We start from the raw sequence: 24,198 nt of genomic DNA on the forward strand, positions 1-24,198 counted from the left end.
ATGCTATGAATTATGTCATAACTCTTTTTTCCATCTCATTTTGTCAGGAAATTGATGTAAAGATTAAAACAACTTGCTTCCACAAAATATTTACACTATGTAATTTCAAGGATACCTCTGATTGTTAAAGTATTTTAAATACTGAAATATTCCCATTTTTAAAAAAAATAGTGCTTTGCGACCCTTTTATTAGAGTGGCTGGTTGTCACCTAAATACAGCATTTACTTTACATTTATCAATCCATATTTTAATAAATAATTCGTACTTCTTATAACTAACTTTGTTTATATGTATGTATGTAAGCCAGGGATAGAAAAACATGGCTTTTAGCCATATTCCATCAACAGTATTACTTATGTAGACACAAGTGGGATTTGTTACCACACCAACATTTTTAGGGGGTGGGCTTACAGGTTTCAATATAGTTCCTTACAGTCACCTTCAATGCAACAAATTTGCAGCTTGTCTTCTTGGATACCGGCCAAGGTTTCTAGAAATATATGCCTTTCATCTCAGACTTTCCCAGAAATAAGGAAATATTAGCATTTGGAGGCATACAAGGTGTCAAAAATGAACCATTTTGTAGAAAAGGGTAAAAGAAAGTCCTTTTTTGAAAAACATTCCAATATTTTGAATATTTTTGATGTGACGTGTTTAAAACACTTTAAATCTTTTCGCAGAACTCACATTTCGACAAAATTGAGAAAGAATCTTCAATTCTAAAACAAAAGGCCCATGGACCTGAGCTGCAATCCGGTATACAAAACAGTACATAACTTTAAAGGATCACCATTTCTGCAAAATATTTTTTTTTTTTTGATTCTGTATTATAATAATATTGCAAAAATAAATGTGAAGCTATAAAGAATGAAATTATAAAACCATATAGGAGGCAGACCGCCATTAAATTTCACCATCCCGGTACCACGAATTGTAGTTCGTCTATTTATAGCAATTCTCTCTCTCTCCCTCTTTTCTCCCCTTTTTCATTCGCATTTTTGTTGATTTTTTTGGGGGTCTAGAATGGACGAAGAGGAATTGAATTAACATTTTCTGCCAGGTTTTGGTAAATATTCATTATTTTGAGGCGGAAGGATAACGGGGTTATCAGGTTGGCTACGGCGAGATGTACGGCAACTAGTTACATGTTTTTAGTATGTTTCTTCAAGTTTGTGTATCTCAAAATTTTGGTGGTCAACCTCATACAAAATTTTAGTGCAAAGTTGGAGGTGGGCAAAGATACCAGAATTAACATTGAAGTCAATGGAGAAATTATTGGTGGTCTGCATCCATATATTTGATGCAGAGTTATGTCCCTTTGTAGTAATCAAAAATAAAGGGAGATAAATAAATGTGATTAGTTTTATCAGTAAGTAATATACATACATACCTTAATTACAGTTACATAAACTGGCACCTGACCTCACCTGATATTAAATAAAGTGTCCATAGGAATAAATAACGACATGGAAACACCAATATTTCAAATAATAATACTATAATAATAAGCATAATAGTTATTATACCAATATTGGATGCGATTTGTTTATTTTTAATTATTTCAAATATAAATTATGCAGCTTATTACCCAAACAAATGTAGGATTCTTAGCCAACAAATCTGAGTGATCCCTCGGGTCTTTCCAAGACCATTTTTGATAGGTCCTTTGGATAAGTTCTGATCAATCCTTTTTTTTTTTGTGTGTAAACAATATTTTATTTCAAAGGGATGAAAAGGTGTCAGGGAAAAAGTGTAGTACGCCTAAATCCTTTCTGACTAACAACCAATTCGAATTCTTATAAATTTTAAAATGACAATTATTGACTTCCATGATCACAAGAAAACAGTGAGGGGCAGGACAGTGAAGATTGCATAAAATCTAAAAAACGCTGACTAAATCAATTGTTCATTATTTAGGATCTATCTGACTCTACTCACGGTAGATTTTAGAATTGGCCCCGAAGAACTATAATTTAGCTTGATGTGGCCTTTAATAGTTAAATTAACAAATTGCAATATAAATTAAGACCTAATTCAAGCTGTGATAATTTTCAAGCAATTTATATCTTGGTCTTAACCTTGGTGCCATGTTGTTAGAAACCCTGCCAACGGCTTTCCGTTCCATCTGAAGGACTAGACACTGTTCCTGTTAGGCCGTATCGTATTATAATCGTATCAAGGTCAAGCTTGACATCAGTTGGCTTCCGAAACAATTTACATAATGTCTTTCAATAATAGTGAGTGTCTAGCTATACGATATTAATTTACGACTAGTAGATAATGTCTACGAACCAGGAGAAAACCGAGATAATCTTTCAATTTCAATATCCAAGCATAAAAATATTTATTCTATGTAAACCATTGAATTTAGAACTGATTTTTTACAAGGATGTCCAAATTGAAAAACTCAATTACACTTTAAATGTAAAAACAATTGTCTTAAAAAATGAAGACAACACATAATAATAATGTTTATTTTTTGGTGATTCTAACATTAGAATCGGACTGTACACTAAAGCCTGGGCTATTGCATTACATCCAGTTGTAAAATCAGGGGGTAAGTATATTAGAGTATATTATTTTACATTCTTGATACGATGTAGTGATGGTGTAGTTAATTGTATTTGATTGCTAGTTTTGTTGTACATGTATAATGTATATGCGGTATATATTTGTCTACTATTCACATACTTGTATCATTTACTTGATAAAGACGAGAGTATCCTTGTCGAAACTTCGCTTAGTATTAAACTCATTAATTGTGTATCCATAACTTGTACCTTGTGTTAATATGTTCAATTACCAAATGCCAATCAAAGATGATTCTTTATTCTTTTCAAATTTGGCGTAAAGCATTGTGGCCATGAGACGACGAACTCTATCGATATTCAGCAGTTTGTGAATTTACATTGAAGAGTTATCCACAATACATTGTGAACGGGATAGAGGCTGTGGTATTTAACATACTTTTTTTTCAAATTTGGTGGGATGCATTGGGGTTATGAGAGTATGAACCCTATTGATTATCAGTACGGCGTTGTCCGCCTTTACTGAAAACATTGTGAACACAATAGAGGGTATAGTTTTAGACAGGGGTTGCTGGGAAGCATTGGGTTCACGAGAGCCGATATATCGATATTAAGCATTTTGTGACTTTCCGTTTCGGAGTCATCTCCCTTGTAAACACGATAAAGGTTATAGTTTTTAAGAGATTTTGTAAAATTTGGTGTGAAGAAAAACATGAACGTGATAAAGGTTAAAGGTATTAATGTATGTTTCATATATTTGGTTTGACGCATTGAGATCATCGATCTACATCCATATTCATATTCCGCAGCTTTCCTTCCCTTTCTTGAAAATTATGTGATAGACCAGAGGCTAGAGGTTTTAAACGATTGTTTTATATTTCAAATTAGGTTGGAAGCAATGGAGTCATAAGAGGTTGAATCCCATAGAATAGATTTCTTCAAATTTCTTCAAATTTGCTCAACATCCTTTTGGATAAGCAGCAAGTGATGCCAAGGTCCCACAGGACATTTTTCACCACGAGGATGTACGTAATACCGATGTAAATTGATGAGCGTCGGGCACGGTTTCCACAGCATCTAAGGGAAAGTCTGGGGGCATCGCGAGCAACTTGGAACCATCGGCGGACCTCAAGAGAACTACGAAAAAGCTTGCATTGTCGGAAAAACAGGCTCATCAATTTCCATTGGTAGTACATCACCGAGGCAAAAAATGCCCAGTGGGACCTAGGTATTAGATAAAGCTGCTGCGTGGGCGTATTCCACACTTTGCGTACCCTGTTATCTTGGTTTATCCTTCAGTCTCTAAACCATGGTGTAACCTGGAGTTCTGGTAGAGTCGCTAAACCATGATGTACCCTGTAGTTCAGGCGGAGTCTCTAAAACATGATGTACTCTTTAGTTCGGATTGGGTCTCTAAACCATAACGGACCCCTTAGTTCCGGGGAGTCTCAAAAACATGATGTACCCTATAGTTCGAATAGAGTCTCTAAACCATGTTTACACTGTAGTTCAGATGTAGTTTCTAAACCATACTCCTTCCAGTGTTTTCCTTGATTAGACCTAATCCTAGAGAGGGATTTCTCGGACCATTTTTTCAGGAATATGGGTTTACCCTGTAGTTCGGGTTCTATACTGTTCAGGGTTTAAAACATAGTTTTGTAAATAGGAGGTCGATCGTCCAATGAATATGAACTGTATGATATGTTGATCCCGACATGACATAGTTTTTCTTAAAGGGATATATTGTTAATGCGCTTTAAATATCTGGATGCAATAGACGTGGTGTAGAAAATTCTAGATACATTAAAATGTTCGCAATAGGAGAGATTTCTTGCTATGGCTTCATCGTCTTGATTATAATCCCAATGTTACAGAATACAATAACCCCCTCTACCGCATATTGTAATTACAGAATACATAATAATATTTTAACCTGGCAGGTATAACGTCATTATGTTATCCTCTTACCTCTTAGAGCTCATTGTGCTACCTGAGAGGTATGTGCAACCTTATGACACCTTAATTACAATAAATCATATAGTTTATTCAGCTCGAAGTAAGACCTTAAAATAAATAGATACAGTTGGTTTAACTTGAATAGGATTTCTCTTATCACATTTCAGTTGAATCACGTTATATATTTTATGCACTGATGCTGCATATCGTCTTACATATTTGTCTGGTGGGAACCGGATCTCTCACATGAAATAAAATGAAATGGCGTTTAAAGTCCTACTTTTCTGCTCCATCAACGCTAATGAAACCGAGCATGCGCCACGCAGCGTACTAAGCGGTTAATTTTGCCTGAACAGCCGTGCTACGCCCTACTTGTAATTCTTAATTCCATCTGTAAAGTTAATGTGAATGCTAGTGTATATAAGGAACTAACATTTTTCGTCTAAACCGAACGATTAGACGTTGTTCCTTGCCAGGTTCGCCCCACCCCCCTTTGAAAGGGGGGAAACCGCAATGGAAAATCAAGAGGAACTTTCATAAAGGTCTAAATTGGTCTCATAACTAGAAGTTATATATGGTGTCATGTACAAAGCAGGATATGCTTAATCTTTCAGAATCACCCAGTACATGATGTTTTCCATTGGCAATGGGGCGTAAAATCCTAAACCAACGATAACGACATCTTCACGTCTTCATAATTTTCAAACTTATTCTAATAATCTTTCTCACGACCAAAATATACTGTTACTCAAATAAGCTAGTAACCTTTCACACAACCAAACATACAGCGTGACTCAGATATGACTGTGATCAAATCTACCATCTTTCACACAATCTAACCCCACGTCCACAGAAATATAAATATTAATGTGTGTGTCCTCATGGATCCTTGATTCTCCTGCAAAATTAGAGGTCATCCATATCCCTGAACTCAACCTGAATTAAAATGATATCAAATAATCTTCAGATTCAGTTCAATCTTTTTCATCGACCTGAAGAACCTTTTGTATACTAATTAATTATATTGTTCCGGGGATCACGTGGCTAAGTCAGTAAGACGCTGGCTCGCTAGCCTGGAGGTCAGGTGTTCAATCCCTGCATTGGCCGCGAAAGTTCATCCAGATTTTCCGGCGTGGTTCCCCCTTGTCATTGATGCAGAACGGAGGGCCTGACAAGCATAGCTGTCTAGTCGTTCGGATGGGACGAAAAACCGAGGTCCCGTGTACACATCGGCGTGCACGTGAAAGATCCATTGACAGTTGGAATTCGATATAAGAGTAGGCCGTAGTGCCGCTGTCCGGGTAAAATTTCCCTCATAGCACACTACATGTCCGTCTTCATAAGCCCAGTTCGGAGCAGAACAGTAGGACGTTAAACCCCATTTCATTTCATTTCATTTTCCGGGAACAGTTGAAACCTCTGTAAACAACGCCATAAAAGAATCACGAGAACGAAATTAAATTTTTGGACTGAATAAATTGATTGTGTTATACGATAAGGTTATACGTGCATGTGAAATAAGTAAGGGTCATGATAACCCTGTATATGTACATTATATAAGATACATGTAGTTTACCCCAAATAAACAATTTCTTTCCGGCCCAATGAGCCACAATCTTGACAAACAATCTGTACATACTTTAGATATATATATATTTTTAGAATTCATAATGTAGTGTATTTAATATCTGCAGTGTCATATATTGCTAGCGCTTTGTTGGCAGGAAATTTTGGGGTCAATTTTACCCTTTACATAAGATACAAATTTATCCCCAATAAACCATTTCTTTCCACCCGTGTGAGTCATAATCTCGACAAACTGTTTTCTTAGAATTCACAGTGTATTGTATTTAACATCTGAAGGACAAAAGTACAGATAGTTATGAAAGCCTAATCCCCTGTTCTTACAATGTATGATAAAGGAGCTCGTGACAAGGAGAAGGGTTTAGTCGTTCGACTCAAACGTAAGAGCCCAGTCCCGGTTACAAATTATTTTCGTGCATGTACACAAATCCCCTGATAGTTGGAATTGGAATTGGTTCCTTCATAGCCCGGGTGAAGCAGTAAATTAGGACGTTAAACCCAATTTCAATTCATTTATTAATTAATGAAAATATCCTAATCTAGCAGAGCTTCAAGTTACATTAGGAGTTATGATATAAAGAAACATTTTCTATTTTGGGGTTTATTGAGTTATATGATATGAAGAAAGGTTTCTGTATTTTGGAGTAGACGACTTATATGTTATAAAAAAACGTTACTGTAATTTACCAACTGTTTGTTTGATGATTAATATTAATGGCGTATCATCAAAAAAAACCTAACCTGTACAGAGGAGATAGCCTGGGACAGGTATGAAATTCAACAGGTGCCCCTTGGAACTAGCTAAACAACCACAGCTAGTTTGAAAAATTAGTTTTCAAAAAGTTTTATCTGTCAAATGTTTACAAGAATTGTGGTCGGGCGGAAGGATCTACGGAAGGGTAGGGGTGAATACAATATAGTCACATATTAAATGAAGGCGCATGAAGATTCTCAATTTCTGCTGTTTACACGTCATTCCCCAAAAAGCCAAGTTAAAGATAATTTTTTCCAAAGGCTTTCTTTGTGTCTCATTATTCATATGATTCAACGCAAACCATGGGCTTGTCAACAGTCAATGGGAAAAAAATCCTGCCCCATTTATGGCTAACGACCATTTAAATAGATATGAATTCTGCTTTTAATGACATATTAAAGCTAAACTGATATCTATACAGCTACAAAATTGACAACTTCCATTTATGGTAATTTGTACATGACACTTCACCGAATACATGACTAATTTTTTTACATTTCAATAAAGTCCCGCCCTTTAATACGCGTAACACGTGATTACCGCATGATTCTTTTACACAAGAACACAATAAGAAAATAAAATATTCATGGATAGCAAAGTCAAATGAGCCACAAAACAACTAAAGAATTTCTAGAAAATTCCCAATAACATAAACACAAATCCGGTTTATCGTGCACGATGCAGGGTATACATGTTCTGTCAAGAATAACTGATACAATTTTGCTCTGTTTTTTTCAATTATGTCATTTATAGTTTTTTGGCTGACTGCGTGCGTGTGTCCTTTCCCCGGAAAATATATTTCATCTAGCACTAGAAACAAATCTTGTGAGATAATTCAAGTAATATTAAATAACACAAAATACATAACACGTAGTTTAACGTACTACTGTTTTTCCACCTACAAGTCTAATACAACGTCGTTGTCGTTATGGACATTTTTTCAAGGTGAAGTAATAATAATAATAAAAATAATAATAATAATAAAAACTTTTTTAATGAGGCAACTTATTTAGTTTGCAAAAAAAAAATCATCCATAAATCCTTCCTTAGCTACAAAGACATACCTTACATAACAGGTTTCAATTTCAAAAAGTTTGTATAGTTACACAATATATAAGATGGAGATATATATAGTAGCATTAGTCATAATCTACCAATCATACAGGACAACGTTTAAATCACGCAATGAATGTCTGAAAGTTTACTAGAGGTGTCACTAAACAAACGCGCATATATCTAACAGCATACCCCAAGGCGAGCGTCAGAAACTATCCAGACAGCAGACGTTAAACAGCTACCCATCTAGAGTTGGTGATTGCTTCAAATACAAGAAAAATTAAACACATTCAGGTAGATATGATATTTTTTAATATATTTATTTCATATTTTTATTATATAGTAGAAAATCCTTCATAATAAAAATCTATTAATATTTCATATCTTTATGTAGTAGGAAATACTTCATATTTTTATATATTCGGAACTCTTTCGTAATAACTCTATTAATATTCAGCTTCTTATCGGCGTGTACATGGATTTAAGCAGATGGTGCAGACGTCAAGTTTGTCGTGAGGTTTTGGGGATTATCTGAGATTTTGATAAAATCAGAAGGTCTGAGACAATATTTCTGCTCATTTAGGTTCCTGGCCGGTATAGGATTAGAGTGGTGTGAACCGATTGAATCCTGTTCTGTATAGGATTAGATTGAAGTAATCCGATTGAATCCTGGCCTGTAGGATTAGACTGGAGTACTTCGATTGAATCCTAGCCAGGAAATTATCTACCCTTGATATTTGATTTTGTTTTCAAATTATTTTTTTTAAAAAAAACTATCTGGGATTAATACGTATAAATATATTTCAACAAAATGTAGATGACAAATCCAAAACCTTTGAATATGTTTAATTGAATACCTACAATTACCACAGACAAAATCACGCTGTTTTTAATTATTCCTGTTGAATGACTTCATTACCTATAATATATTTAGAATTTGCGTCCCAGATGACCGGTATTTTAACTACGGCATTGTTTATCAAACAACTTTTCTATCTCAATCTGGCTCATGAATACACCTTGATGTGTGTTGTGACGGAAAGCGTAGGATTAGGAAAATTCTGAAAAATAGATTCGATTTGATTTGATGCATTCTGAGTTATATTCCGGCCCAGTTACATACGTTGAATAAAATAGAAATATTAAACATTTTGTGAATTAGAGCATAAGTTTCAAGCTTCAATTTTGGTAATGATAGGAACGTCACGACTTGAGGGTAACCTTCATATTTTCTAAACCTAAATATCGAATCTCTCGGTCTATCCAAAAATGCGAGGGATTGGGGGAGGGGCACAAAAGATATCAAGAACAACATTAAACGATTCTAAGAAAAAAATCTGGGACATCCGTATTTTATATATTACATATTTTTGTACAATAGTAAACCTCATAGGGTATTCTTAATTTTAAGTAGAAAAAATGCATTACGCCAGTATTTTAAGTTTATTTCAACGTTTCAAGTATGTCTTATTTGTATTTTAGTTTATTTACTTTATTTGTATATTTAATATATGTACCCAAGGATGCGTACTATGATTTATAGTCACAATACTTTCAGATGTTACAACTAAGATTGTAATAGGGGATGTTCTATTGGGAACGATCCACATTCCGAGCATTGCAATCGAGTATCGCAATCGAATGAATTGCAATCACATTTCTGTCAGTCCGGACAACCCAGATGGTGCTAGTAGAATTGTGACGTAATTAAACACAACGAATGTGTTTCAGATATCATGGTTGGTTGGGGTATTTTCATATGTAGTTGGTGTATGCGTTGTAGCCCGAAATCCCCATTTTCACTCGGCCTACTTTTGGGATTGAGCATAAATCAGGTATCCCCTGTGAGTAATGCACCCTTTTAAAGGGTGCATGGCTCTATGTTTTGGAACCATAAATGGGTCTAAATGCACATATTTATGTATAATATGAGTGTATATATGTTCAGTGAAATACGTGAACTCGCTAGCCTAAAGGTCGCGTGTTCGATCCCGCATTAGTCAAGAAAGTTCATCAGGATTTTTCGGCGTGGTTTCTCCTTGTCAGTGGTGCAGGGGGGAGGGCCTAACAAGAACAGCTTGTAGTCGTTCGGATGGGACGAAAAACCGGGGTCCCTTGTACACATTGGCGTGCACGTAAAAGATCCCTTGGCAGTTGGAATTCGATATAAGAGCAGGACATAGTGCCCCTGCCCAGGCCAAATCTCCCTCATAGCACAGTGTATTATGGCGGGGTACCGGTTTCAAAATGCATTCTAGAGTAAAAAGCAGAAAGTTAACAGTAAAAAGTAGAAAATCTAAAGTAAACGGGAAAATTCTTATCTAAAAGGGTATTTTTATGGTGGCTAGGCACTTGACTAGCACTGATGGTGATTTTGGTAGATAACCGTCGTCATGTTGTAAGAGAACTAAGCTAAGCTCAACTACTCATACGTACGCGATACGGATGTGAAAGATTCCGCTTGCCAAAAGTCTATAATATTCAAGTCTACTTTGACGTATGCTCTCACTAATACTGTTGTTATGTCTTGTTGACGGGTTATGAAAATGGCGAAAAATTACATGGCCACTATCAGCCACCATAGTATTGGAGAAAATCTGCGTTAGAAAATCGTGAGTAGAAAATCTGAAGTGGAAAGTCGAGAATTAAAAGTTGACAGTAGAAAGTAGAAAGCGGAAAGTCGAAAGTCAAAAGTTGATAGTAGAAAGTAGAAAATATGTCCATGAAAGTTGAAAAGCTTGATGTTTCTCCAGAATAACTACATAAATTTATAGGTCTTCACCATAAAAATACCCTTTTAGATAAGAATTTTCCCGTTTACTTTAGATTTTCTACTTTTTACTGCTGACTTTCTGCTTTTTACTCTAGATTGCATTTTGAACCCGATACCCCGCCATAGTGTATGGCGTATGCCATCTTTATTAGCCCAGTCGAAACAGAGCAGTAGGACTTTAAACCCCATTGCATTTCCTTTAGGGTGACAGTACTTTAAATTCATGCTTTTTGGCGATTGCTGGGATTCCATAAAATAATTGAGCAGTTAGGTGTTTCACATAACCAAACATATGTATAATACAGCCAGCTCTCCACATCCTTAATCCAGCTGGAATACACAGGTCAGTTTTATAGAAAGACAATCGGAAAGAAATAAAATCTAATTTTAACTTATTCTTGTTTTCTCAGATAAAAGACTAGGTGAAGTGAGATACCTACATGTATCTAGGTCGAGTATAGAAATTATACAAAATCCATTATCAAGATGTCGAGATACCAGGGTAAGTGGAAGATTAATAATATACCTTCTTTGCTCTCAGGTTCACAATGATGCCACATAATATTGTCTTTAGTCGATACAAAGGGCTTATATCATAAAACTTGTTCTTTACCTGCCCAAGGGGGGTTGGATGGCCGAATGGTTAGCACGCGTGCGCTGTATCATACGGTCTGTCATTGAGTCAACTGGCGGGGTTTCGATTCCCTGGTTGTACGTGGAGTAGGGTCGCCTGTCCAACCTCGTGGGTTTTCTCCGGGTCCTCCGGTTTCCTCCCACAGCTAAAGACCCCTACGCGCAAGCGAATTATTGAAATAAAATTGAACCATGTGTTAGTCCCGAAATGACCTGGTTTGTGTCGAGTGGACGTTAAACCCCATTTCTCTCTCTATTTTTACCTGCCCAAATTTCAAGAGGGTCTCCTGAATATCTTTTTGGATATAAACCAAATGTGGTAGTCATGTTGATTGAGTGATAATTTTAAATGGAATTGGTCGGTTCAACATGACCGGTTACTTCTTTTGCATTATAATTCTTTCCTATTCTTACTCATAGTTTTTGTTTTGTGAAAAATGACTCACGCCCTAACATTATATTTAATTCATCCATAGCTACTGTCATATTGTTCATACACTTATGGAGTATTAAAGGGCCAATCCCGATAATATTTTGGAGAATAAAACTTCTTATTTTTGTGTTAAAATCCCTTAAAATCCTCTACCGTAGGGCATAGCAACTAACTCAATATATTATGTGATAAGTTTTCAAACAACTTAAACCCGGCATTCCTCATATGGAAATGGAGACCGGTGTCCCAAGCTGTATTATGCTGTGTCTTGATAAAACCAGACTTTTATTTTATAAAAATAAGGTGTAGGTGAAATTTACCTTTTGTTATCAAGTACAGCACATGCGTCGTTCATTGTATAGACCTCTAACGGAACGGGAATCGATTATCAGGTCACCCAACGAAACAATTGACCCGAAATCTTAAAAGGGTTACGTGTCCGCATAAGCAGTTTTGACTCAATATTTTGAGCTGAAATTTTAAGAAAGGGTAAATACATCATTCCTCTATATTTTGGCGCTTAAATTTCATGCGTACTCGGACTTTTATTTTTGAGACTCTGTTCAAATCGGGATAGTTCCTTTAAACCCTATCGATTACTACTCCTTGTTTTGGATTTTGCATTTTGCATCATCTCTATAAATAGAACACTTTCCCAAACCGTGGTATTATCTTGGTTGTCTTCGGGTATGGGCGATTTTGGAAGATAATAATGTAATTATTATTTCTAAGAAATTGTCTCGACCTTTTTAAACTGAATAGCCCAGGGGAAGGACGATCTAAGTCACTTTTTCCATGAAACTCAGTTAATGGCGCCACCTGGTAGCAAATTGTATAAACTTTATGTGGAACAATGAATTTCAGGTCAAAACGATTGGAGTCACATCGAACCAGGGCCTTTCAGAAATGGCCTCCCGATCGAGATCGATCTAAATCGTACCCTTTATTTGACCTCAGTTTGACTAAAAAGTTGAATTCAGTTGTACTGGTAATTATGATTCGTATTAAACATCATTTTGAAGTTATAATTAAACCAACTCGTTGTTCTGTTCGTGTCAAGCATTCTTGTCCATCAGGTTTCAAAGTTTGTTTAGCGTCTTATGCGAAAAGCCAAAAATGTGACTTGAATTGAGTGGCAATCATATAAAATGTCATTTATTATATTAAAACGTAAAAAATTGACATACATATTTCGAGCTTCAGAGAGCTCGACTGGGTTTCGTTTCTTAAATATGGCAAGGTTTGAGGGCGTTTGGAAAAGTGGACCATGAAAAATTTATGAAACATTTTATTTTTATTTTGCTGGAACAGTAATAGATTATTCTATCATCCTGAAAGATGTGGGGAAAATATATTCTAGAAAATTTTATTCTATGGTGTTTTTCCCCACAAGAGTTCCACAGGATATTGGACTTTTTTTCAAAATTTCTTCTTAGACCCCTTATATGCCTGTGTGGTACCACAATCCGCAAGATTTTGGACTTAGAATAATTCTGATGCAGTGTTTTGGATCTGTGGTGTTTTTCACCAGAAGAGTTCCACAAGACATTGGACTTAGAAAACTTCAAATACGTATATATAGAAATGAGTTTTTAAAAATAAATCATGCCTTGCTGATCGCGGTAGTATAAATATTTTCTGAAATCTACAATGAAATGTCATCACAATGTCAAATTTTAACGCATCAAACTTTATTATATGACAGTCGTGGAAATCATGATTAAGCAATACGAACATGATAATTGATCGGACAAAACAATCTCCTTCGCCATCTCGGTCGTAGTAACCATACAACATCAAAGGTCGGCGATATTGTCTTTGTTTCAATCTCAAACTCAAGCCATTAAGGGCCTTCTACGACATTGTGTACTCTGGTTAAAAGAAGTCATTATAACCTCACTTAACTTTAAAGGGACTATCCCGATTTGAACAGAGTCTCCAAAATAAAAGTCCGTGTACGTATGAAATTTCAGGTCCAAAATATAGAGGAATGGTGTATTTACCTTGTCTCAAAGTTTCAGCTCCAAATATGGAGTCGTTTGGACGACGTAACTATTTTAAGATTTCGGGTCAATTTTTTCGTTGAGTGACCTGATAATCGATTCCCGTTCCTTGAGAGCTCTATACAGTGCGACCCATGTGCTGTACTTGATAACGAAATGTAAATTTCAAATACACATTATTTTTATTGAAAAAAGGGGATTTTATAAAGACACCGCATAATGCAGCTTGGGACACCGGTCTCCATTTCCAGATGAAGTCTGACGGGTTTACGTCGTTTGAAAACGCATCACAAATATTGAGTTAGTTGCCCGGCCGTTAGGTAGAGGATTTTAAGCGATTTTAACACAAAATTAAGCAGTTTTATTCTCCCAAAAATTATCGGGATTAGCCTTTAAGGTACCTCCCATATGTCTCTTACAGTTAAGTGGATTCTTCTCACTTAAACTGGCCTTTGAATACCACTAACACTTAAAGGTTAAGGCAGCTTAACTTTAAGGGAATTTTTTGATACTTTTAAAAGATACATTAGTTAAGAATTTAAAAAAAAGAGTTGGGCATTCAAAAATAATTTAAAAATAGATGATAAAAAAAGAGAATATTGAAAATTTCATTCAAATTTCTTCATTCTGAGTCAAATTATCACTGTTTGTAGTTTTGACAAGATGTGTGCTTTGAGGTAACAAGGGCACGTATATTCGTGACTTAGCCTCGCTTTCCTTTTTTTAAATCAAATTTTCAAATGGCGAACCGTTCTAATCTAGTTTAAATCTCGAGTATCCGATGCCACTGAGAGTTGATCATGGTCTTGTTTTGTTATTAAATAATTGATAATAACAATTAATAATTGAGGTGACATTTGAAGCCCAAAGAAAGAACTGCAATAGGCAGATTTAGCTCTTACATAATGTATGTTTAAGTATAATGTTAAATACCTACCCTTAACAGGAAGTTACGTATATATTCAGTGCAATCTAGTAGTTAAGTGACTATCTTAGACTTAAGATAACCTTTGAATACGGACCTAGATGTTGATTTAGAACAAGACATTTTATTTTAATACAGCATTAAGGAATGAAAGGTTATTGACATTTTATTTTAATGAGATTTGCGAATATTAAAAATACAATAAAGCTGTATAATAAAGTATTTATTTCAGGAAGACAAAAAGGTCAGATGCCTGAAGACGATTATACGAAGGTACAAGTTAATTACACTTACCTGTGTGATCATATCCAAGAACCAGTAAAACTTAGCACTAAATTATTTGAAAAAAACGTATTCGGCCAAGATCAAAAGGAAGAAATACAGAAAATTTTCCAGAAGTCTGAAAATGGTCGCTGGGTAGCTGCTGACAAGTTACTGATGTATGTCTTATCAAACTGTGGTGATGCCTATAGTAAATTTATCCAATGTTTACGAGAACTAGGTTATCGAGAAGTAGTAAAGCTATTAGAAAACACCACGAATGGTAAATTTATTTCTATTTTAAACCAGAACAACACACTATATATAAACATTGACAACTTATAAAAATATAAAAATACAAACGAACCGATTCTGTTCTTATTTGTTTAAATGAATCTGATTTTTGCGAGAACTGAATTTTATTACTTCCATGATTAAAGCTCGTTAGTTATTCACCTACCCATTTTAGGTGTTTTAACATCATAGAAAATTACATCCTAGAAAATATAAATGATGAATCCCTAATACGTTTTCTTATCTTTACTAAATTAGGCCTACAGCAGATGCCTTTTAATAACATGAGAATATACTGTATGTGATTATAGCAAAATAAGAAAGATTGAAACCATGAGCGATACTATAATTATCTTACTATAACTGGATTATCTCCCTTATTATTGTTGGTGCTTTCTACATTCTAACTTATGAGGTAAACTGGCAGACGATCACCTTTGTGTAACGTCATTTAGCAGACGACCGCCATCAAGACTGGTTGCATGTTCGATGGCTTCAATGTATTTTAATTCAGTACTGTTTCTCGCTCAATATGCTGACATTGAGATTTCATGTAACACATGGCCGATCATGACTGACACCAGTGTGGTGCAACGTTTCTGTAATATTCCCCGTTTTACTTGGATTGTTTCCATTATTCTTAGTTTGATTGTATTTGGGTGAAGCCTATGTCACTATAGGCCAAGGACTGTAGGCCTACAGCGTAATAGACACTTATAGCACGCACCCAGGTCCATTCACGTTTTTTTGTTAATTTGAAATGTCTATGTATATATTGGAGCCACGGCTTGCTGGCTGCGGAGGGGCAGTGAAGTTTTTAGGGGGGAGGGGGCACAGTCTACAGTAGGTATTTTACAGTTATGGTCGGGAAATTTTCTTTCAGGACCCCTCCCCCCCCTTGCCCCCCGCTAGCTACGGGCCTGGTTTTATCCCTGGCTTGGCCGGGAAAGTTCGTCGGTATATTAAGGCGTGTCAGTGATGTAGGACGGTGGGCAAGGGAAAATGTATAGTCGTTCGGATGGGACGAAAAAACCGAAGCCCCGTGTACACATTAGCCTAAACTTGAAAGATCCCCTGGTAGTTGGAATTTGATATATAAGTGAAGGACATAATGCCGCTGTCCGGGCAAAATTTCCCCATAGCACACTGTATGGCGTATGCCCGTCTTCATTAGCCCAGTCGGAGCAAAAACGTAGGACGTTAAACCACATTTCATTTCATTTGTCTATGTATATTGTGTCCTGTCCGTGGGTTGTCTTGTGTAATTGTTTATTATATTATATCATACAGGTAATAGTATTGAATTGTATATAATTTTATCATACAGGTAAAAATAAAACCAATCTGATGGCAGAACAAGACAAGACAAGACATCAGCTAGAAGACATACATAAAGATCGCGACCTTACTAATCAGGAAATAGAGAACCTGAAGAAACAGATGGAAACACTGAAAACAAGGCAAGATGAAGATTCCAAACAGATGTTGAAGGACAAGAAAAAGAAAGAACATGAATTAGAAACATATAAAAAACAAACTGAAGAGAAAGAAGCGCTGACAAAGAAGAGATTTGATGAGTTGGAGACATGTATTAAAACACTTACCCTAAATGAGGAAGGTAGGTTGATATTTATTTCAAATATATTCCGTGACACACTTATCGTCACAAGTTATTACGTCATACACTCATCGTCACAAGTTATTACGTCCAGTGGCGGCGCCAGCCGTCGGTGGTTGGAGGGGCAAAGCTGGGGCAAAGTCCAAGGTTAAGGGGGCAAAGGCACGAGCTTCAACTAGGGGTAGGGAGGTCTCCTCCAGACAATTTTGAAAAACAGGCTGCCGGAAATGCAGCCTGGCAGTATTTCATGCACTGGTTGTCTGGTAAAGTGTCAAACTAACGAACTTGCGAACCGCGACAACGCCCAATCACGAGCGCCAAATGGGAGAACTTCCACAGAAAATTTTGAAAAATAGACTGCGGGAAATGCTGTCTGACAGTATTCAGTCAGACACCGATCGTCGTGATAAGTAGATCTGACCTGATACCGTCCGTCGCCTGATCACTTGCGAACCTCAACGAAGTCCCCCTGTGAGCGCCAAAGTAGCGAGTCCTTGTGGGGGTATTAGGGACCTCCCCAAGAAAATTTTAAAAATAGACTGTCGGAAATGCTGTCTGACAGTATTCAGGCACCGATTGTAGAGATAAATAGAGCTAATCAGATACAGTTTGTCGCCTGATCACTAGTCTATCCGACCCCAGAGAGGAAAGTGTCAAATGAACGGACTTGCGAACCTCAACGAAGCCCCCGAAAATTTTGAAAAATTGACTGTCGGAAATGCAGTCTGGCAGCATTTCAGACACTGGTTGTCGAGATAAATAGAGCTGACCAGATACTGTTCGTCGCCAAATCACCAGCTTATCCGAATAGAGAGGGTGGTGTCAAACGAACGGAGTGAGCGTATCAAGTGAATGCATATTCTCGCAGCGTTGACCTATACCCAAAAACTTTGAAGATCGTAAAAAGCAATTCCCAAGTGATTTATGTGTTATTGTTTATAGTAGGTTTATAGTAGGTTTACAGCAGGATGGGCTTGGTAAGAAATCACTCAGCGGGCTCTACAACATGCAAATCTATGACTGAGTGGGGATGTGGGATTTAATCACTGTAGAAGGTATTGATTACCGAAACGTATCACAAATATATTTTATTTTTATTTTCTAAAATTATTACGTCATACACCTATCGTCATTGAAGTCAGAACACGTATAACAAACTTTATAGTTATTCTAGTTAGATGAAAAATATTAAATATGACTTATATATTACAGATACCATTCAACCACAATTATTACGTGGTACTTTGTCTGGTAATACAAGTGATACCTCAGATGAAGAAGGTAAGTTATTCTAATATATAATATAATATCCAACAAGGACTGACTTACCTGAAACAATATTAAATATGACTTGATAAACTGTAAATATAGTATAACATGTTATATATTACAGATACACGTCAACAACAACAATTATTTAAAGCCTGTCTACATGGTACTTTGGATGATATAAAAAACATGGTGAACATAGATATTAACGTCAGAGACAGTTGGGACCAGACACCGTTATTTAAATGTTGTTCATTATTTGTAAGTCCTGTAGATAAAATACAATATCTAGTCAGTCATCAGGCTGATATTAACGCTAGAGACTGGTTTGATAATACCATCTTACACGCGGCATGTTACAGTGGACCTTTATCTACAGTACAATATCTTGTTGATGATTTACACATGAATGTTAATACAACAGGTTATAACAAAATTACACCGTTATATTATTGTTGTATATCAAGTGTAAGTCCTGTAGATAAAATACAATATCTAGTCAGTCATCAGGCTGATATTAACGTTAGAGACTGGAATAATGATACCATTTTAAACTGGGCATGTGTAGTCGGTACTTTATCTACAGTACAATATCTAGTTGATTGTTTACATCTAGATGTACATGTCAAGAATAAATATGGTGAAACAGTTCTAGATCATAGTAGAGAATCAGACATTGAACAAGATAAAAAGATAAAATATATCACAGATCAAATGAAATTAAAATAAAATAAACAAATTTTAATAATTCATGTAAACTAGTCAACATAATGTTATTGTCTCTAGTCATACAATTTACAGTTTTATTGTCTCTAGTCAACAGTTAAAACGAGTGATGACGTATTATACTGGCCCTAGTCAACAGTTAAAACTACTGATGACGTATCACACTGGCTGTAGTCACACTTAAAACTACTGATGACGTATCACACTGTCTGTAGTCAACACTTAAAACTACTGATGACGTATTATACCGTCTGTGTCAACACTTAAAACTACTGATGACGTATTACACTGTCTCTAGTCAACAGTTAAAATTACTGATGACGTATTATACTGTCTCTATTCAACTGTTAAAACTACTGATGACGTATTACACTGTCTCTAGCCAACAGTTAAAACTACTGATGACGTATCACACTGTCTGTAGTAAACACTTAAAACTACTGATGACGTATTACCCTGTCTCTAGTCAACAGTTAAAACTACTGATGACGTATTACACTGTATGTAGTCAACAGTTAAAACTACTGATGACGTATTTGTACTTTATCTACAGGACTAATACTGTGTTTATATTTATTGTTTATTTTATTGTCTTCAATATTTTATTATATATATTTATTTTTATAAAACTTTTTCCAAAAACTCATCTTTATTTTTATACGCCCAATCTTGTCTTTGCACGTTTGTCTACTTTGCTGCATGCCTAAGCCCAACGGACAGAGCCATAATTTTCTTTGTGTCGTCTACAGGCCGCAATTTTTAATAGGTCGCCTTGGTAAATTGATTCCTTATACACCAAGGACGGCAACTGTTGATTTATTTTGATGCATGTCCAACCCCCAGGGGTGGTGAAATGAAATGAAATAGGGTTTAACGTCCTATAGGTCTGCTCCGACTGGTCTAACGAAGATGGACATTCACGATATAGTGTGTTATGAAAGACATTTTGACAGAACAGCGGTGCTACTACCTACTCTTATATCGAATTCCAACTGCCAAGGGATCTTTTACGTGCACGCCAATGTGTATAAGGTACCTCGGTTTTTCGTCAAATCCGAACGAATAGGCGAACTTTCTCGAGCAACACCGGGAGCCAACCTCGACCTCTAGGCTAGCGAGCCAGCGTCTTACTAACTAAGCCACCGTGTCCCCCCACCCCCGAAAAGAAGGGTCGGTGCCACACCCACTTTTTTGTAAATGTTTTATCTGTAAATTCTCTACTGGTCGCACTTATTAACAGATTTTGTTTAAATCATTTCAATAACAGGTTGCGTTGTACTTATTTATATTTGTCCATGTCATATTAATTTTGGTGCATGCCCGACCCCGCCCCCACCCCACCAAGGCAGAGCCACGCCCCATTTTGGTGTTTATCGTCTATAGGCGGCAATTCTGAATGGATCATCTGATTGCCCCGATCCCAAGAAGCGGGGTCACGCCAACTTTTTTTATTTCTGCTAATATTTTCTCTGTAAATTTTACTAAACAAACCTTCTTTGTCTCTTGTCATATTGAGAACTAGGTGAAGTCCATTTATACCCAGCCTTCACAGCAGATCCTGAGATTTCCTACCATTTTATTAATCTTTTTGACCCACCAAAATCGGTTGCCAAGGCAGCGGCTTTATATGTGTTTTTGACATTTCATAAGAGATGTAATTTGGTGGTAACTACATGTAGGTGAAACTCTGTTGATATACATGTACTACTGTTTGTATGAATATATCAATCCTTAACAAATTATTGTTCCTTCCTCATTTCAAAACAATATTTAGCGCGTGTGCGTTCTATCATAAGGTCTGCCATTGAGTCAACTGGCGTGGTTTCGATTCCCCGGTTGTACGTGACAAGGAGTAGGGTCGCCTGTCCAACCTCGTGGGTTTTCTCCGGGTCCTCTGGTTTCCTCCCTCCCACTGCTAAATACCCCTACGTGCAAGATAATTATTGAAATAAAATTGAACCATGTGCCAGTCCCGAAATGACCGAGTTTGTGTCGAGTGGACGTTAGACCCCACCCTCTCTCTCTCGCTCTCTCTCTCTCCAATATATTCGGAAACTTGAATCTTTGTGAAATTCAAGCATAATACATGTCTCTAAAAGATTGGGGAACTGCGGTGGCTCAGTGAGTAAGGCACTGGCTCGCTAATCAGGGAGTACATGATTCGATCCCGGTGTTAACCAAGAAAGTTCGCATGTATATTCCAGCGTGGATTCCCCATCTCAGAGGTGCAAGACGGAGGGTATGGTAAGGACAGGGTCTAGTGTTTCGGATCGGGTGAGACGAATAACTGAGGTCCTTGTATACGTAGACGTGTACGTAAAAGAACCCTTGACAGTTGGAATTCGGAGGAAGAGCCGATCGCCAAATTTGGTCGAGAAAGTTCTCAGAGATTTTCCAGTGTGGTTTGACTTTGTTATTGGTGCAGGACAAAAGGCATGGTAAGGGTAGCATAACAAGGGTAGCGTCTAATCTACCGGATAGTATTAACAACCGAGGTACAATGTACACGTTGACGTGCACGTAAAAGACCCCTTGACAATTAGAATGGCAAATTTTCAAACTTTGTTTCCCCCTTGTTAGTGCCGCAGCGCCACATTTTGGATACATCCCCTCATACCGCATTCTATCGCCTATGTCCGTCTTCAATAACATCTTGGGTGCAGCAATATCTGTCATATAACCTTACGAATAGAATCAATTCTTTGTATCTGTGATAGTTTGCAGGTAAAATACCCTACGTATAATGTGGACAAGACATTAAACCCCAACATTCCTGTTTGATTGATAAGATAAGATGTTTATTGCATCAAGACGTCCATTAAGGACAGCATGCATACATATACACGTACATTTATACATAATCATATGCATTTGATAATACATTAAATAAAAAAACACATATATGTACACACAAGTAAATATATTCATACAAACAGTAGTACATTTATATCAACAGAGTTTCACTTACATGTAGTTACCACCCAAAATTTCATTTACATCTATTATCAGATGCCAAAATCACATGTAAAGCCGCTGCCTTGGCAACCGATTTTGGTGGGTCAAAGAGATTAATAAAATGGTTGGAAATCTCAGGATTTGCTGAGAAGGCTGCATGTAAATGGATTCGCGTAGCTCTCAATATGACAAAGACAAAAAAGGCTTGTTTTGTCAAATTTACAAAGATAAAATATTAGCAGAAATAAAACAAAGTGGGCGTGGCTCCGCTCCTGGGGATCTGGGCATTCAGATGATTCATTCCGAATTGCGGCCTGTAGACGATATCACCAAAATTGGGCCTGGACATAAATAAATATAAAGAGGGACAACGCTGCTATTGAAATGATTTGTGATTCCGAATTTCAACAAGATCTGTTAATAAAATATTACAGACAAAATATTAACACAAAATTGGGTGTGGTAACATTCTTGGGGATGGGTCATTCAGAATGGCGGCCTGTGGGTGAGAAACCCAAACATTGGGCGTGGCTGTACCCCTGGGGGTCGGGCATGCTCCAGAATCTATAGTTGGAATTAGGGCCTGTAGTCAATTTAGAATTAGGGTCTGTAGGCGATAAACAAAATAATTGGGCGTGGCTCAGCCAATGGGGTTCGGGGCATGCACAAAAAACAATAGTTGTCGCGGGTTCGCTCATTGTGTTGTCCGGGAAAGTTCGCCTAGTCGTTCGGATTTGACGAAAAACCTAGGCGTGCACGTAAAAGATCCCTTGGCAGTTGGAATTTGCTGTAGATAGACCATAGCGCCGCGGTTCGGGCAAAATGTCACCCATAGCACACTGTATGGTGAATGGCCGTCTTCTTACCAGTCGTAGCATAGCAGTTGGACTTTAAACCCCATTTCATTTCATTTGTCTATGTATATATATTGTGTCCTGTCCATGGACTTGTAACTGTGTATTATATTATATCATACAGGTAATGGTATTGAATTGTATATAATTTTATCATACAGGTAAAAATAAAACCAATTTGATGACAGAACAAGACAAGACAAGACATCAGCTAGAAGACTTGCATAAAGATCACGACCTTACTAAGCAGGAATTAGAGAACCTGAAGAAACAGGTGGAAACACTGAAAACAAGGCAAGATGAAGATTCCAAACAGATGTTGAAGGACAAGAAAAAGAGAGAACTTGAACTAGAAACATACAAAAAACAAACTGAAGAGAAAGAAGCTCTGACAAAGAAGAGAATTGATGAGTTGGAGACATGTATTAAAACTCTTACCTTAAATGAGGAAGGTAGGTTGATATTTATTTTAAATATATTACGTCATACACTCATCGCCACAAGTTATTACGTCATACACCTATCGTTACAAGTTATTACGTCATATTCATGTCGTCATTGAAGTTAGAAGACGTATAATAAACCTTATAGTTATTCTAGTTAGATATATTAAATATGACTTATATATTACAGATACCATTGAGCCACAATTATTACATGGTACTTTGTCTGGTAATACAAGTGGTACCTTAGATGGTACTTTGTCTGGTAATACAAGTGATACCTCAGATGAGAAAGGTAAGTTATTCTAATATATAATATTATTGGATAGTGGTCTGACCTTTATAAAACAAGTTGATGATCTGTGTAGAAAGTGCTACTGCCATCTGAAGAACATCAGTTCGATCCGCCATGTTCTCACACAAGATTCGGCTTCAGCTCTAGCGCGATCATTAATTCTATCGCGACTAGACTATTGTAATAGTCTTCTCACCGACCTACCCCAAAATCAAATAAATCGTCTTCGGCGAATCCAAAATCTCACAGCAAGAATGGTCACAAGATCTCCATATCATTGTCACATAACCCTAGTTCTCCAAACCCTTCCTTGGTTACCAGTCGGTTCCCGGATAGACTTTAAAGTAATCTGCCTAACATATCAGTGTGTCAGTGGAGAGGATCCTGATTACCTCTGCAAAGTAATTCAACGGTTTATCCTAAAAAGACAGCTGCGTTCAGAAAATCTCAATCAGCTAGTGGTACCAAAGTGGAAACTTGGACAAAGGGCGTTTGCTGTAAAAATATCTAGTCAGTCAGCAGGCTGATATAAACGCTAGAGAGAGTAATAATAATACCATCTTACACGTTGCATGTTGGTATGGTACTTTATCTACAGTACAACATCTTGTTGATGATTTACACATGAATGTTAATACAAATGGTGTAGGTAACAGTACACCGTTATTTACCTGTTCTATATCAAGTGTATTACAGATACACCTCAACAACAACAACAACTATTATTTGTGGCCTGTGAACATGGTACTTTGGATGATATAAAAAACATGGTGAACATAGATATTAACGTCAGAGACAGTTGGGACCAGACACCGTTATTTAAATGTTGTTCATTAA

The 24,198-nt window shown here is 36.7% G+C and overlaps 1 protein-coding gene across 1 annotated transcript; it reads left to right on the forward strand.

Annotated features, from left to right (window-relative positions):
* Window positions 1–8,059: 8,059 nt before the first annotated feature.
* On the forward strand, window positions 8,060–19,446 carry LOC126824189 (protein fem-1 homolog CG6966). Its single transcript, XM_056102019.1, has 6 exons — window positions 8,060–8,173; window positions 11,063–11,154; window positions 14,879–15,190; window positions 16,529–16,819; window positions 18,032–18,100; window positions 18,213–19,446. Exons 2-6 carry the CDS (start codon window positions 11,139–11,141, stop codon window positions 18,815–18,817), a joined length of 1,293 nt encoding a protein of 430 aa, XP_055957994.1. The 5' UTR covers window positions 8,060–8,173; window positions 11,063–11,138; the 3' UTR covers window positions 18,818–19,446.
* The last annotated feature ends 4,752 nt before the right edge of the window (window positions 19,447–24,198 follow it).

The sequence above is a fragment of the Patella vulgata genome, chromosome 6 (genome assembly GCF_932274485.2).
Source record: "Patella vulgata chromosome 6, xgPatVulg1.2, whole genome shotgun sequence".
In the NCBI taxonomy this organism is placed as follows: domain Eukaryota; kingdom Metazoa; phylum Mollusca; class Gastropoda; family Patellidae; genus Patella; species Patella vulgata.